Raw genomic sequence first — 17649 nt, 5'->3', positions numbered from 1 at the left:
GCGGACCTTGCCGTGGTAGGGTGGCTTGCGTGACCCAGCGATACAGATAGCAGAACTGCAGGTGCAACCACAACGGATAGGTATCTACTGAGAGGCCAGACAAACGTGTGGTCCTAAAGAGGGGCAGCAGAAATTCAGTAGTTGCAGCGGAGCAGTCTGGATGACATAGTGATCTGGCCTTGTAACATCAACCAACATGGCCTTGCTGCTGTGCTGCTGGTACTACGAAAGCAAGGGGCAGCGGGCTTTTCAGTAGTTGGCTGCGGAGGCAGCACTCTGGATGATTGACTGATCCGGCCTTGCGACATCAACCAATTGGTCTTGCTGTGCTGTACTGCAAACTGCTGAAAGCAAGGGGAAAATACAGCTGTTGTTTTGAGAGCATGCAGTTCTATTATGTGATTAAATGATGATGGCATCCTCTTGATTAAAATATTCCGGAAGTGAAATAATCTCACATTCGTATCTCTCGGGGGGGGGGGGGGGGGGGGGGGGGTGATTCTACTTAGGAGGATGTCGTCTTCAAGGAAAAAAAAGAAACTGTAAATATGTAAATTTACGGATCGGATTAGTTGAATGTTAGACCCCTTCTTTGGGCCGATAGGTTAGAAAATTGAAGAATGGAGATAGACAGGCTGATGAGATTTATGAGTTTCGACTGTAGGACGAAAACGACATCTGGTCAGGAGAGTAGTGGGTTACAAATGTAAATTCAAATAGGGTAATGCAGAAGTGGGTCTAATAGTAAATAAAAAAATAGGACTGCGCGTAAGCTACTACGAACAGCATAGTGAATCATTATCATATCCAAGATTGACGCGAAACGAACAATCATCACAGAAGTACATATGCCAGCTAGCTCCTCAGATAAAATAAATTATTCAGATAGTTAAAGAAGGGGAAAACTTACACTACTGGCCAATAAAACTGCTACACTAAGAAGAAATGCAGATGATAAACGGGTATACATTGGACAAATATATTGTACTAGAACTGACATGTGATTACATTTTCTCATGAACTGTGCGGCTGGTCCCGGCGGAGGTTCGAGTCCTCTCTCGGGCATGGGTGTGTGTGTTTGTCCTTAGGGTAATTTAGGTTAAGTGGTGTGTAAGCTTAGGGACTGATGACCTTAGCAGTTAAGTCCCATAAGATTTCACACACCTTTGAACCGTTTTTAGATTACATTTTCACGCAATTTAGGTGCATAGATCCTGAGAAATCAGTACTCAGAACAACCACCTATGGCCGTAATAACGGCCTTGATACGCTTGGGCATTGAGTCAAACAGAGCTTGGATGGCGTGTACAGGTATAGCTGCCCATGCAGTTTCAACACGATACCGTTCATCAACAGTAGTGACTGGCGTATTGTGACAAGCCAGTTGCTCGGCCACCATTGACCAGACGTTTTCAATTGGTGAGAGATCTGGAGAATGTGCTGGGCAGGGCAACAGTCGAACATTTCCTGTATACAGAAAGGCCTGTACAGGACCTGTATCATGCGGTCGTGCATTATCCTGCTAAAATGTAGGGTTTCGCAGCGATCGAATGAAGGGTAGAGCCATGGGTCGTAACACATCTGAAATTTAACGTCCGCTGTTCAAAGTGCCGTCAATGTGAACAAGACGTGACCCAGACGTGTAACCAGTGGCACCCCATACCATCACGCCGGGTGATACGCCAGTATGGCGATGACGAATACACGCTTCCAATGTGCGTTCACCGCGATGTCGCCAAACGCGGATGCGAGCATCATGATGCTGTAAACAGAACCTGGATTCATCTAAAAAAAAAAAAAATTACATTTTGCCATTCGTGCACCTAGGTTCGTCGTTGAGTACACCATCGCACGCATTCCTGTCTGTGGTGCAGCGTCAAGGGTAACCGCAGCCATGGTCTCCGAGCTGATAGTCCATGCTGCTGCAAACGTCGTCGAACTGTTCGTGCAGATGGTTGTTGTCTTGCAAACGTCCCCATCTGTTGACTCAGGGATCCAGACGTGGAAGCACGATCCGTTACAGCCATGCGGATAAGATGCCTGTCATCGCGACTGCTAGTGATACGAGGCCGTTGGGATCAGCACGGACTTCCGTATTACCCTCCTGAACCCACCGATTCCATATTGTGCTAACAGTCATTGGATCTCGACCAACTCGAGCAGCAATGTCGCGATACGATAAACCGCAATCGCGATAGGCTACAATCCGACCTTTATCAAAGTCGGAAACGTGATGGTACGCATTTCACCTCCTTACACGAGGGATCACAACAACGTTTCATCAGGAGACGCCGGTCAACTACTGTTTGTGTATGAGGAATCGGTTGGAAACTTTCCTCATGTCAGCACGTTGTAGGTGTCGCCACCGGCACCAACCTTGTGTGAATGCTCTGAACAGCTAATCATTTGCATATCATAGCATCTTCTTCCTGTCGGCTAAATTACGCGTCTGTAGCACGTCATCTTTGTGGTGTAGCAATTTTAATGGCCAGTAGTGTAATTTTGATTAGGGACTGGAATTCGATAGATGGAAAAGGAAGAGAAGGAAGAACTGTAGGAGAATATGAAGTGGGGGAAAGGGGTGAAAGAGGAAACCGTCTGGTAGAATTTTACACGGAACATAATTTAATCATAGCTAACACTTAGTTTAGGAATCATGAAAGAAGGTGGTATACGTGGAAGAGACCTGGAGACACCAAAAGGTTTCAGACTAATTATACAGGGTAAACATTAATAAAACCGACAAACTGCAAGGACAGATTTCAGACTGGAAATGAAGAAAAAAGTCCCTATGAACATGAGTCCGGAAATGCATCGTTGTCACAGTAGATGGCACTGACTAATGACAGTTCCTCTACCCACGTAGCGTGTGTTCTTTGTGTGTTGCAGGCTGTGTGACTGACGCAGCGTACTGCAAGCAACAGAATGGTCCGATATTCATGTTGGGAACAAGCCGAGATGGTGTTTGTGTACGGCCGAGCAGATGGAAGCGGTCAAGAGGCAGCACGGCTATACCAAAGCAAGTACTCTCACAGACACCAACCACATCAAACAACATTTCAAGCCCTTTTTGGGCATTTGTATGAAAATTGGGCCTTTCAGACAGGCGAACGTCTAGGGAGAAGGTACACCATGCGTACACCAGTTTTGGAGGACAGGGTTCTACAGGAAACTTACATGATGTAAGACAAAGTACGTTTATGTGTCCTGCATGACAAACGCTACTCTCTCTATCACCTGCAATCCCATGGAGGGCACTTTGAACATCTATTGTGAAGTGGATGCGACGCACCTCTGTACTTTGTCCCGGGAAGATATCTTGTCGTTGCACGCACACCGTCCATTTCTAGACACTTTCATAGGACTTTTTTCTCTCAATTTCCATTCAAGAATCTGTCCCTGCAGTTTGTCATTTTTATTAATGTCCACCCTGTAGAGTGGTAAGACAGAGATTTCGGAACCATATTGTACACTCTAAGACATTTCCAGGGGCAGATATGGACTCGGAGCACAATTTATTGTTTATGAACTGTAGATTAAAACTGCATAAATTATAAAAGGTAAGAAATTAGGGAAATTAGACATGGATAAGCTGAAAGCACCAGAGGTTGTTGGGAGTATCAGAGGGAGCATTAGGAAACGATCGATTGAAACGGGGAAAAGGAATACTCGTACAATAGGAGACGAATGGATAACTTTGAGAGATGAAATAGTGAAGGCAGCAAAGGATCGAAGAGGTAAAATGACAAGGCAAAGTAGAAATCCTTGGATATCACATGAGATAATGAATTTAACTGGTGAAAGAAGAAAATATAACAATGCAGCAAATGAAACAGACAAAAGGGAATAAAAGCGTCTAAAAAACGAGACTGACAGGAAATGCAAAATGGCTGAGCAGGAGTGGTTAGAAGACAAACCTAAGGATATAGAAGAATAAATAACTGGGGGAAAGGCAGATACCGTCTACAGCAAATCTGAAGAGACGTTTGAAGAAATGGGAAGCAGCTGTATGAATCTCAAGAGCTCAGATGGAGAACCAATACTAAGCAAACAGGGTAAAGCTATAAGGTTCAGTGAGTGTATAGAAGGGCTATCAAAGGGATATGTAGATGAAGGGAATGTTATAGAAAGAGAAGAGGACAGTAAATATAATAATGCGAAACGAATTTGACAAAGCATTGAAAGACCTAAGACGAAAAAAGTTCCAGAGTAGACAGAATTCCCTCAGAGCTACTGTTATACTTTTCAGAGTCAACCATAAAAAAAGCTATTCCACCTAGTATGCAAAATGTATGAGACAGGCGAAATACCCGAAGATTTAAGAAGAACGTAATAATTCCAATTCCAAACAAAGCAGACGCTGACAGGTGTGAATATTACCGAAACATCAGTTTAATAAGTCATGGCTGCAAAATACTAACACGAATTATCTACATAAGAATAGAAAAACTGCTAGAAGCCGACCTCGGGAAAGATCAGTTTAGCTCCTGGAGAAATGAAGAAACACGAGAAGCAATACTGACCCTACGACTTATGTGAAAAGATAGGTTAAATAAAGGCAAATCTCCGTTTAGAGCTTTATCAGATTTGGAGAAAGATTTTGACATGTCGACGGGGATATACTCTTTTGAGTTCTGAAGGTAGCGAAAAGTTGTACACAACTTGTACAGAAGGCAGACGGCAATTAGAAGAGTCGATAGGGTGTGAAAGCAAGGGTTGGGAACGGAGTGAGACAGGGTTGTAGCCTCGTTAAAACTTATTAAAGAATCATACCTTCGTATAATTTTATTATAATTTTTAAAGTAGACTAATTTGAGGACGATCTTGTAAAAAGTTGTACGTACACTTAAGCAAAAATTGTCCATAATTTGTATGATGATAGTCAACACAAAAAAAGGTTAGTTTTAAATATTGAGTGCAAACTGATATCAAAAATAATTTTTATTATATGTACTCTGTAGATATACAATAACATCATTCGAGCAAAAATATCGTAAATTACAAACTAATTAATAATTACTTTCATGACCAGAGAAACATTTAAAAGTGTGAAAGGAAGAACTAAACTGTCACTCACTTTACCATGTAGAGGATAGTTTTGTCTTTATACAACCACATATAGTGATTAGGAATAGTCATTGTCTGGAACGTAACAGCTTTTGCGTTTTTGAAGAAAGAGTCTGGTCGCCACATGTTTTTCAGCCAGTCAACTTCCAGTAACCTGAAAAAAATTAGAAATAATTGATTATGGGTTTCATGTTATAGTGGCGTAAATATTACATTAATCTGATTCTTCTTGTGTGAAAATGTGTCAGATAGCCTATCCACGGTGAAACGCATATTGACGACAGAAGTGGGACAGTCAAATAAATTAAGAGTCGATTATGCTGAGATGGCAAACAATACGGCGTAATTTTCTCCTTCTCGATGAATATAGGGTGCTGGATCCGCAGCAGAACAATCTCCGAACATGCAGAAATTTATGTGTATTTAAAAAAAGCGTATACGTCGATGTCGTATTGATATTGTAACAGAGCGGCCCACATGACGGTTCTGTCGCAGTGCTCATCCACGCACGCAATAAGATTTAATATTTAAGTTTGCTTATTGATATTTAAGTCCTTGAATGAATTTTTCACTCTGCAGCGAAGTGTGTTCTGATGTGGAACTTTCTGGCAGTATGGATGGTAGGAGATGAAGTACTGGCGGAAGTAAGGCTGTGAAGAGGGGTCGTCAGTCGTGCTTGGGTTGCTCAGTCGGCTGAGTAACTGCCCCTGAAACACAGACATCCCGAGTTCAAGTCTCGGTCGGGTGCATAGTTTCATTATACTAGGAAGTTTCTTGCTTATTGTTATTTGCATGTGTTAACTTATTCTAAAGTATCACGGAAGTATGATACTCTGAGAACGAAATTGTTGTGCCCCCCAAATCACATGGCTCCAAGCTCTATGGGACTTAACATCTGAGGTCATCAGTCCCCTCGACTTAGAACTACTTAAACCTAACTAACCTAAGGACATCACACATATCCATGTCCGATGCAGGATTCGGACCTGCGGCCGTAGCAGCAGCGCGGTTCCGGACTGAAGCGCCTAGAACCGCAAGGCCACAGCGGCCGGCGTTGTGACCACAGATCGCAACTTCAGTAAGATAGACTTCTCTCCAGCAACTGCGGGCGAACGCGACAATCTGCCCACCCAGGCGAAGGAAGTCTGCTAACGAATTCTGACGGACAGCTGCAGAGATCGTTAGCAGTGCGGAACTACTCGTGTTTCACGTCACGCGTGACGTTGAACAAATAGTGTGGAGATGATAATTACTGCGCGCTAGGATATGTACTGAGGTGACAGAAGCCATGGAATAGCGATATCCACATATACAGATGGCGGCAGCATCGCGTACACAAAGTATAAAGGGTCAGTGTATTGGCGGAGCTGTTATTTGTAGTCCGGCAATTCATGTGAAAAGGTTTCCGACGTGATTATGGTCGCACGGCGGGAATTAACAGCTTCGAACGCGGAATGGTAGTTGGAGGTAGCCGCATGAGAAGTCGTTAGAGAATTCAGTACTCGAGATCCACAATGTCAAGAGTATACCGAGAACAGCAAATTCCAGTCATTACCTGTCACCATGGACAACGTAGTGGCCGACGCCTTCACTGAAAGACCAAGAGCAGCGTCGTTTGCGCAGAGTTCCCAATGCTAACAGACAAGCAACTCTGCGTAAAATAACCGCAGTTATCAAATGTTCAAATGTGTGTGAAATCTTATGGGACTTAACTGCTAAGGTCATCAGTCCCTAAGCTCACACACTACTTAACCTAAATTATCCTAAGGACAAACACACACACCCACCCATGCCCGAGGGAGGACTCGAACCTCCGCAGTTATCAATGAGGGACTTAACGACGAACGTTTCCGATGGGACGGTGCAGCGAAATTTGGCGTTAATGGGCTGTGGCAACTGTCGACCGAGTCGAGTGTCTTTGCTAACAGCACGATATCGCCTACAGCGCCTCTTATTGGCTCGTGACCAAATCGTTTGGATCCTTGACGACTGGAAAACCGTGGCCTGATCAGATGAGTCTCGATCTCAGGTGGTAAGAGCTGATGGCAGGGTTCAAATTTAGCGCAGATCCCACGAAGGCATTGACCCAAGTCGTCAACAAGGCACTATGCACACTGGTGGTAGCTCCATAATGGTGCAGGCAGTGTTTGCATGTCTGGGTCCTCTGGTGCAACTGAACCGCTCATTGACTGGAAATGGTTATCAGGAGACCATCTTAACCCATTCATAGACTTCATGTTCTGAAACATGTCGCCAGGCCACAACTGTCCGCGATTGGTTTGAAGTACATTCTGGACAATTTGAGCGAATTGTTTGGCCACCCAGATCGCATGAATTCTATCGGACATTTATGGGACGTAATCAAGAGGTCAACTCGTACACAGCAACCGGCACCGGCAAAACTTTCGCAATTATGGACGGCTACAGAGGCAGCATAGCTAAAATATTTCTGCAGGGGACTTCCAACGACTTGTTAAGTCCGTGCCACGTCGAATTGCTGCACTACGAAGGACAGAAGGAGGTCCGACGCGGTGTTGGGAGGTATCCCTTGACTTTCGTCAGTGTGTTCGTGACAGTTCCCGCTAAGTGTCTTGCATAGTACGCTCCTGAGCTCACGTGAGGTTTTCAACAAGAGCCGGTTCGAGTTTCAGTCAGTCATCACTACAGAACCATTCACTGTAGCTCTTCGACATTGTCTATGCCGGATCGAGGACTGGGCCGCAGAACACGACTATCACAGCCTATGAATATTGTACAACGACCTATTGGAGTTAAGCATTTGTATGTCATTGAAAAAATGTGTTTTTTCGAACAGAACTGTAATAATTATCGTAACTGTGTTTACAAGTATGCGTACCCTATTTTTGGTTGGGAGGAGCGCTTCTGTTTTACATTGTGTTTGTTGTTAACATCTCACATTGGCGATGAAGTGTAGCTACAAAAGAAATAATTATTTAGTGTTTTAATTTTGTTGCCGGCCGCGGTGGTCTCGCGGTTCTAGGCGCGCAGTCCGGAACCGTGCGACTGCTACGGTCGCGGGTTCGAATCCTGCCTCGGGCATGGATGTGTGTGATGTCCTTAGGTTAGTTAGGTTTAAGTAGTTCTAAGTTCTAGGGGACTAATGACCACAGCAGTTGAGTCCCATAGTGCTCAGAGCCATTTGAACCATTTTTTAAAAATTTTGTTAGAAACTCTCTCGGGCTTGGTTTTCGTATTTAATTAGTGGCTGAAACCGTATGTTGTACCTGCTGTTTATAACACAATGTATTATATCTCAGTATGAAACTTTCTGGCGGATAAACATGGGTGCCAGACCGAGACACGAAAAATGGTTCATATGGCTCTGAGCCCTATGGGACAACTTCTGAGGTCATCAGTCCTCTAGAACTTAGAACTAGTTAAACGTAACTAACCTAAGGACATCACACACATCAATTCCCGAGGCAGGATTCGAACCTGCGACCGTAGCGGTCGCGTGGTTCCAGACTGTAGGGCCTAGAACCGCTCGGTCACACCGACCGGCAGGACTCCAGTATTGAGGATGTATGTGCGTGTGGCCCTCAGAGGACGTTCCGAAGTTGCCAATAGTCCTGTTTGTCTTTCCCGAGCAGCAGTGTCTTACCTTCAGATGTTCTGTACGCTACTGTTAGTACGTAAGGAAGAGCTTTAAACTGGATTATGCACTACTGCAGCCAACGTACCGCGTAACTATGCACTACGGACCGACGGTGGTTTTGGATGACGGAGAAATAATTGAGCGCACTAGTTCGTTTACTACTTGTATCACTTACAGTGCGTCTATGGAATAATTTGTTTATTATTCCTGTGGCTGTGTTTCCGTACTAGTGTGATACGTGGACATCACCGTCCAATTTTTACTGTCTGATAATGACAAGTAGGTCTAGGTTACATGATGTTTCTCTACCTGAGATTGTTCTTAGTGTGTGACGAGAGAAACTAATTAATGGTAAATAAGAATAGACTTGCGCTTCAATGATAACGAAGGTCCTACTGTTCCGAATCGGTGTGGTAGTCAGGCAAATTCACCTTGAGCATTGAGGCAATCATCTCACCGACGCACCAGGCTGAAATACCCGTTTGTTAAATCACCGCGTCCAGTTGCGTAAAGAAGTCCTTAACTGCCTGGTGCACATCCTCGTCCGACAGGAATCGTCGACCGTTCAACCCGTTTTTAAGGGACTGAAGGTGCGGTAATCTGTCATGGGTATTGATCAGGACTGTAGGGCGGGTTCTCGGTTCTCTCCCACTGGAGCTGGCGTAACTTATGCTTACGATATTTGCGATATGGGGACGTGCGTTATAATGAAGCAGTAGCATCCCTTTTCGCACTTTTCCCGGGTGATGATTTTCGACAGCCGTGTTGCCACATTCTCCGAAGAACGTCTGTCGGTGTTTGTGCTTCGATAGCCTAGTAAGTAATAGGAGCACGTTGGTCCTGTTTGCACTCATCTGCTAATAACTTACCATAGTTCACGTTTCCGCATTTACCGCTCGCTCGTCGAAAAGACACAAATGCCGCATTAATCCCTTGCCTAAATATCGGTGCTTATATACCCGCATCGGAGGCGAGCTACGTTGCAAATGTGCTGCAGCAACGACCTCAAACGGAAACTTTCTGATCGCCCCGTATAATCAGCTAAACAAGGGGACCAGTGATTTATTAAGTTTTTGTTTTTGTTTTTTAGTAGGGATGGAGAGTAAATGAGAGGTGATAAAGGTGACGTGAGTATGGAATGCATGAACTCAAAATAGTCATGTGTAGAGTAATAGGCGTTTCGGAGGGATAAATATTGTCACGGAGGAATCGTATGCGTGAATGGTGGATATTAATTGCTGAAATGCATATGTAGGGATATTGTGGGTGCTTGACAGCTTTAAGGGGGAGTGATTTTTTAATGTCAATGTTGGGAGTGTTACGCAAACAATGATATGGATGGCAGAGTCAGAATCTGTGGGTGCAGACGACGAATTACTTCTCTTGAGCGCTAAAAAAATGTTACTCCAACGTTATGTTAGTATTCTACAACGTTATGTTAGTATTCTAGTGCTGCATGGCAGGAAGGAAACAGTATATGACGCTGGACAGAATAGGCAGAGAGATGGCCGCATATGGAGGAATACCTCCATGAGGCATGCGGTGATTCTGAAAAGCCACGACAGGAATGGAATGTTGTTTCAAGCGAAAAGGCTGGGGCTATGAAAATCTGTAAATTCAAAGATGGAAACCGAATCGTAAAAAGAGGTTCATTATAGGTCTTCCTATGACCCAGAATGTTTTAAGATGAATTGACTGGATCTTCCCAGTTGTGCCACTCATACAAAATACGTATGTTTTAAGCACGCCGGAACCGGAATCGAAGTATCCGTGTTTTGTGCCTTACTCAGCCACAGCATTGGTGACACAGAATGAATATCGTGACATGGTATTGAACTGAGTTCATCGGTTAGTTTCATGTAACTTCATCCATTTTGTCGCTTGCGCGTCATATTTGTTGCGCCTTTATCAAGTCTGCCATACTAGTTTTTACTCTGGCTAGACTGCACTAAAACTCTGGAGAAAAGATGGAAAAAGTTATTTCTTTTATTTCATTTATCGCAATGGATACTAAACTGTTGTTTATCCTGCACTCCATGAGTTTATGTCTTTGGATGATTGTGAAGGGGGAAAACTAGGAGACAGAGAAGGGAATGGGCCCTGACAAGAAGGAAAAAGATAGGGAATTGGTTGATCATTTTAAACTAAACGAATCTCTCCCTTCCTCTATTTGAACAGAGGAACCGTTCTCCAGCCAGCGTCGGTTTAAACGCGCCAGGAAAGAGAACAGGCACTGACAAGGATGTAAAAGATAGACATAGGGCGACAGAGATGGTTGGACATTTCAACTTGACGAAGCTCTCCCCGCCACCTTTTAATGCGGAGAAGCCGTTCCGCTAAGGACGGTTGTTATCAAACATTCCTGGCTGGGCTCGGGAAGTGTACAGAACTGCTTCTCTGAGCAGTGCTGTTTGGTCTTAGGAGAAAGGTATCAGAATGTTAATTTTGTGATTTACCATTTTCATTCCCTTTCACTTCAGACTAATGATAATAGAGAAGTATTTGTTGTTATTTAATCCATTTTGACGGTATTTTGGTGCGATTAGGAAAATGTAGTGAGGTAACCTATGATCATCGAAGTATTCAATCGTAAGTGGGTAACTCTCTTGATTATCGTCCGAGATCCTTCATTGCAACTTGTGTCAAATTAATGAATCTTGCGTATGAAAAGGCTCAGGCTGATTTCATTGCGGTGGGTCTTGTGTTGCTTGCTGTAACGAGTTTCCGTGTTGGCGTCAGTAACCAGTGTGTACTCGTTGTTCTTACGCTACTACTTACAGCCACGATACAGTGCACGGAGCTCGGGATATTGGACAGAATGTGTCCCTATACGATGGCAGAATTTCGGTACAACAATAATTTTTCCGAATTTTTAAGAATTTCGTGGGACTCCAGGTTTTATATACTAAGATAGTATCTGTTCTTTCGGACACGTCCGAATGAACAGGTACCATCTTAGTATATATATATAGTTAAGGCTCACCGGCCACTTGACCATCTTCTTCTTCTGTGCGAATGCACAAACGGTGACCGACCTCTTACGAGAATCGGCAACGCGCCGCGAGTAATGAGTATAATGGGCGGGGACACTACGAATGTAGTGCGGGACAATACGATGAGAATGTGGGATTCGCGGGAGGCGTGCCAGAGATAAATAAATCCATGCAGTCGCGCTATCCTCTGTGTCCTCGGTGGCTCAGATGGATGGAGCGTCTGCTATGTAAGCAGGAGATCCCGGGTTCGAGTCCCAGTCGGGGCACACATTTTCATCTGTCCCCGTCGACGTATGTCAACGCCTGTAAGCAGCTAAGGGTGTTGATGTCATTGTAACGCCAGGTTTTCCCTCAAGTAGCGCACCCTCCCCACTACGTAATCACCGTACATGGTCCACATACTTTAACGTGACCACCTGCCAAGAGCCTACGCTACCTTTTGTAGCGAGGACGTGCAGGAACGTGCGGACGTTCGGAAGGCACCGACACGGATGCGTAGCTATACCGATCCCAGTGCCGTGGCGAGCTGCGGTAGGTTTCTCAGTTGAGGATCCATGGGCGATCAGTCGGATGAATATGGTCATACACATTCGCGGTTGGGTAAAAAAACCCAGAGAGTCTGGTGGCCAGGGGAGCACGGTAATTCATCCTGGTGCTATTCAAACCACGCAGTTACACTGCAGCTGTGTGACACAGTGCATTGTCCTGCTGGCAAATGCCATCGTGCTGCTTAAGAAACAAACTGCCTGTAGGGGTGGACATGGTCCCAAAGGATAGACACATACTTGTGTTGATCCACTGTAGCGTTCAGAATGACGAGATCACCAATGGAATGCCACGAAAACATTCCCAAGACCATAACGATCTCTCCTCTGGCCTGTACCCTTCCGACTATTGTTGCAGGGCTTTACACGCCGACGGCCATCTGTCCAGAGGAGCATAAAATGTGATTCAGCTAAGAAGGCCACTTGATGCCACTCAGTGGATGTCCATTTGCGGTAGTGGCGTGCAGATTCCAACCGTCATCGCCGATGAATCGCTGTGAACATAGGTGCATGAATCAGGCACATGCCTGTACGCACCTACGTTCGCTGATTGGCTGTTGGGGAGACTCTGTTGGTAGTCCCTTGGTTCATCTGGGATATCAACTGCTCAGCAGTTGCACGTCTATTTGCCTGCACACATATCCTCAGTCGTCGTTCGCCCCTGTCATCTATGGCGCGTGGTGCAACACAGTTGCCTCGGCACCATTTTGCCATGGATGGTATACTTTAACCACGGTGGCACTTGAACAGTTTAGAAACCTAGTCGTTTCGGAAATACTTCCACTCTTCGCCCTAAAGCCAATGATCTTTGCCTTATGGACGGCAGATAAATCGCTTAACGACTGCGTCCCCCCGGCACACTTTTATATAAGCTCCACTGCTAGTACTGGCTGCTGCCGTCTGTGGGTGGCTATTACACGTTTACTTCGAACATAGGCGGTGGTCACATTAATGTGGACCATGTATTACCATAGTGAACAGCAAATAATAGATTGACATGCCTTTCGCGTGTATCTTCTATGAATGCGAGAGAATAAGACCCCTTTCCTTTATGGAAAACGATTACCTGTCACTTGGCAATTAATGCTTTTCTCATTGCTTGAAATTAATTCTTACTAAATCTAAACCATTGTCTTACGGGGCCACTTGACGTTTATTGTGAATTTTCTGCTTTCTAATGTAAAGGCATGTTGATCCACTTGTCTTAAAAATGGAAATAACAAAAAAATGGTTCAAATGGCTCTGAGCACTATGGGACTTAACATCTATGGTCATCAGTCCCCTAGAACTTAGAACTACTTAAACCTAACTAACCTAAGGACAACACACAACACCCAGCCATCACGAGGCAGAGAAAATCCCTGACCCCGCCGGGAATCGAATCCGGGAACCCGTGCGCGGGATGGAAATAACAGGTAGCCATTGAAAGTTACTGAGACATTTCTCCATTTATGTAAAAATAGTCAGAGAATTCCCTATATTCCCCCCCCCCCCCATAATCTAACTTGTCTAAAAACAAAGAGTAAGAGGAGTTACACAGCCATGTCGTGTTGTGTGCAACGCGACTGAATGCTGTATGCGCCCCACTAAATCACTCTTCACCACCTGTTTGCTTATAAGACGTCATTCCGTTGCGAGAAATCAGATTAACAATTCAGTGCACCATGTTTAACTGTTATTTCATCCTAATCACTAACGCAAGAGTCAAGGAATGTGATGTGAGGGAGTAAAGTAAAGATAACTAAGGTAGAAGTCTAAGCTTGCAGTGTGCATCTGAAGGTAAAGAGGTATACACAGTACCAAAATGCTTGGAACTATTTCGTTATTGTTATTATTAATTTCAGTGTGTGATGGTGTGAATGTTTTAAGGCCTTTGGAACCCAAGGTGCATTGTTATGCATATGACAAGACTGTGCAAACTAAAATTTTTTCGTAGGTGCCTGAGACTGAATTACGTGTTACTGTGGAGTTGTACATTACGACAGTCTGGAGGGTATTTCGAGTAATCTTGGCTACTAGATGGGAGCAATTAGATTAAATTCAATAATTACGTGAATGAATAATTATTAGTTCCTGTACAAATCAGCAGATGCCACGGCTTGTGGATTTCAATATTTTTTTCATGTCTTCAGATATGAAATGACTTATAATAACAAAGAGAATTTTATTAACTGTGGCCTGTATTCTGACTGCTGCCGTAACACTAGAGATGAATAGTTAAAATAGGTTAAGTGACTGTAAAGGTGCAGAATTTCAACAATGCACTGGCAAAAGTATCAGCATGGATTTCGAGCATGCTGGGTTAATAACGAGAAAGCAACTTGGGTTAACGAATTTGATGCAGAAAACAGTCAAAGTTGCAACATTCAGGTATTTTCTTTTATTTAAGAGATGACTAGTTTGGGGTTACCTGAACTCATTGACTCTGAGGTACGTGCATGATTTGCATGCTGTTATGAAATATACCATTTTGTCTGTTTGGATGATTTGAAAATGGGTTCAGGTAACCTGAAACTAGCCATTAATTAAATAAAAAAACTGAATCTTGTAACTCTGGCTGTTTTCTACATCAAAAAGCAGTGGCAACTGCATTCGACCTTAATTTTTCTGTCTCTGTCACCTTGACAATTTGTATTAATGGTGACTAGCTTCGATCGTGTCCGTTCACTATCGAACCATTACCTGGGTGATTCTGAAATGATTACTGGAATAACATTTGTTCATTTTGAACAGCTGCAAATAGTTCAAAAGGTAAAAAATTTCGATAATGAACGGAGACGTTCAAAACTAGTCACCAGTAGCCCAAATTGTCAGTGCAACAGAGACAGAAATATAATGGAGTATAACTGTAAAGCAATAAGAAATAATATTTCTACCTCTTCCAATGTCAGCTGCGTATTCATATGATACAACTGCAATGCAACAAATGTTGTGGCTGGTAAAGGATACCATCCTCATGTTGAGGGGAGGAATTGAAGAAAAGAGACGCTAAATGGATATTGGGGCATCCATGATAAATATGATGTGAATACAGTGTTTGAGGAAAGAACGTGGAATAGAAGGATACTTTCAACACTCAATGCAGTAATCATCCTAACCGAAGTAACTAACTTCAGCAGGTGTGGGTCACTGCTGGAGTATGTGGAGGAGTGGCATAATATAACAGCCTAAATGACGGCTATGCTTCAGCGCTCATCAGCGCATTCTATACGATTTTATATTCAATTGTGTTTATTGATATTTAAGTTCGTTTATTCTTATTTGCATATGTTAATTTATTGTAATGCATTACGGAGTACGATACTCTGTCAAGGAAATAATTATTCCATGTTTATATTTTGTTAGAACCTCTCTGGAGCTTGGCCTTTGTATTTAATTGGAGGCTAAAACTGTATGAATATATTGTGCTTGCTCTTTAGAATGGAATATTTGCTACAAAATCTCAAAAAAGTGTGGTACTGTTACATTTAAACAGAAGGCTACTACTGAACAGTGCTGTACGTCTCTTGTCTGTAATAAGTGATAATGAAGGGACAGAAATGGAGCCCCGTATGGAGGGTGAAATAACGTGAGAATCCCAGTCAATAAGAGGCCTCTCTGACTGAACAGCGCTTTGGCGACTTCCTCTGATCATTTAAAATCCACGTAAGTAATCGAATATGAATCAGCTACATATAAAGCGCTAAAATTAACACTGAAATATTTGCGAAATTTTTATGTACGTAAAACTGCTATTCGAAATGTTGGCGAAGAAATTGAACGTCACAGGAACGTGTGCTCTCTATCTCGATGATGAAATATACAAGTGCTTCCAAGTTTTTGATACCCATGTCAAAGATTACTGAGCTTCGTGGAGATATTAACTAAATTCATGCATCCTCAGATTTTAACTGTTCATAGGGTACTGTCTGAAGTGAAAGCAGAATATATTTACCTAAAGGAAGTCGTTAATGGCCTCAACTGCATTAGTAAATTTATGTAACTTTTTTAAAAATTTTAATGGTGTCAGCTTCCGTAGATCTACAGTCATGCTTGAAGTAGTATCACAAATTACAACATTAAAATTTCGGGATGTGAAACGGCTGTAAAACGCCTTTCTCATGTAAAAGTTTCAATTGATACAAAAATAACAGATTATGAGAAACATAAGAGATTTCTTGAATGTTAAATCAATAAGAAGTGGTGAATTTCAGTCATATCACTTCACTTATCCTCCTAAAATTAAGCTAAACTTTGTACCTAACGGAAGCCAAAGAAAAATGAAAACTGTGAGAATATGTGACACAGGGATCCAGAGAGTAATATAAGGAATAATACAAAAATTAAACTTCGATATTAAAATAAAGCAACCTGGTAACTGTTATGAATGCTACAGACAGACTTCCTTAGACAGTTAAGGAATGTTTTACGAGTAGCATTACAGAAGTTTTCTCTTGGCCTGTTACTGATTTATTGTATTTCAAGGAAGACTAAACTGAGAACGTCTAGGGAAAAAAATCCTTCATTTGCCGTCCCACAAAATGTACTGGTTATAATTTGTAGATTTGTCTGGTTTCAAGATGACAAATGTACTTTCAAGATGGCGAGGTACGGGCATACATTTGGTTCCATGTTAGGGAGCACATAATTGATGCACACTGAAGTTACTGAATGACTGATACAAGCCTACTTCGTGAATGATCAGTTCGTGTTCGGGATCGTAAAGAAATAATTTTTTTAATATTTGACGATGACATTATAATTCTGAAAAAGACGGCAAAGGGCTTGGAAGAGCAGGTGGACGGAATGGATAGCATTTTGAAAAAAGGTTATGAGGCGAACACCAACAAAGAATCAATTTAAATTAGGGGATGTCGACGGAGTTAGATCAGGAAATAAGTCACTAAGGATAGTATATCAGTTTACCTATTTGGACAGCAAAATAAATGACATTGATCGAAGCAAAGAGGTATAAAATAAGGATTGGCAATGACAAGAAAAACTTTTCGAAAAATGAGAAACATGTTAACATTTAAATTTAAATGTAAGTATATTTTCGGAGCGTATACTGACGGAAATAAATAGGAGCACCAAGAAGGAGTTGTGTGGCATAAAATGAAGTTGGTAGGCGTGTTTTTACTTGTAAAAGATGATGTCCATTTCAGTTTCGCGCCAGTCGCATAAGTGTGGCGCTAGTAGTTACCCTATGAGGATGCAAGTCAGGTTGGCTTTAAATGCAACGGTCGTGAGAGTTAATTACCTTTGAGACCGGACGTTCTGAGTTGATGTTACTCAAGAATGTCTTTAAGACAAATACGCCGTTATCAACACCTCTTTGAGTTTAAACGAGGTCGTGCAACAGGGCTACGAGAAGCTGGATATTCCATCTGCGATACTGCAAAATGACTTGGCAAGACTGTAGCAACAAATTAATTTTTTGTGTTGCGAT

The 17649-nt window shown here is 42.8% G+C and overlaps 1 protein-coding gene across 5 annotated transcripts in view; it reads right to left on the bottom strand.

Moving 5' to 3' along the window:
• LOC126299573 (glycine receptor subunit alpha-3) overlaps positions 1-17649 on the bottom strand; it is a 386589-nt gene that overhangs the window by 122864 nt on the left and 246076 nt on the right. For all 5 annotated transcript variants that reach the window (XM_049991580.1, XM_049991579.1, XM_049991581.1 and 2 more), the window contains one exon: positions 5078-5221. In XM_049991580.1, coding sequence (XP_049847537.1) covers positions 5078-5221 — 144 coding nt within the window. The remainder of the gene's footprint in view (positions 1-5077; positions 5222-17649) is intronic.

The sequence above is a fragment of the Schistocerca gregaria genome, chromosome X (assembly GCF_023897955.1).
Source record: "Schistocerca gregaria isolate iqSchGreg1 chromosome X, iqSchGreg1.2, whole genome shotgun sequence".
NCBI lineage: Eukaryota > Metazoa > Arthropoda > Insecta > Orthoptera > Acrididae > Schistocerca > Schistocerca gregaria.
Note: the sequence above shows the minus strand (reverse complement) of the source record. Positions and strands in the feature narration are given on the sequence as shown.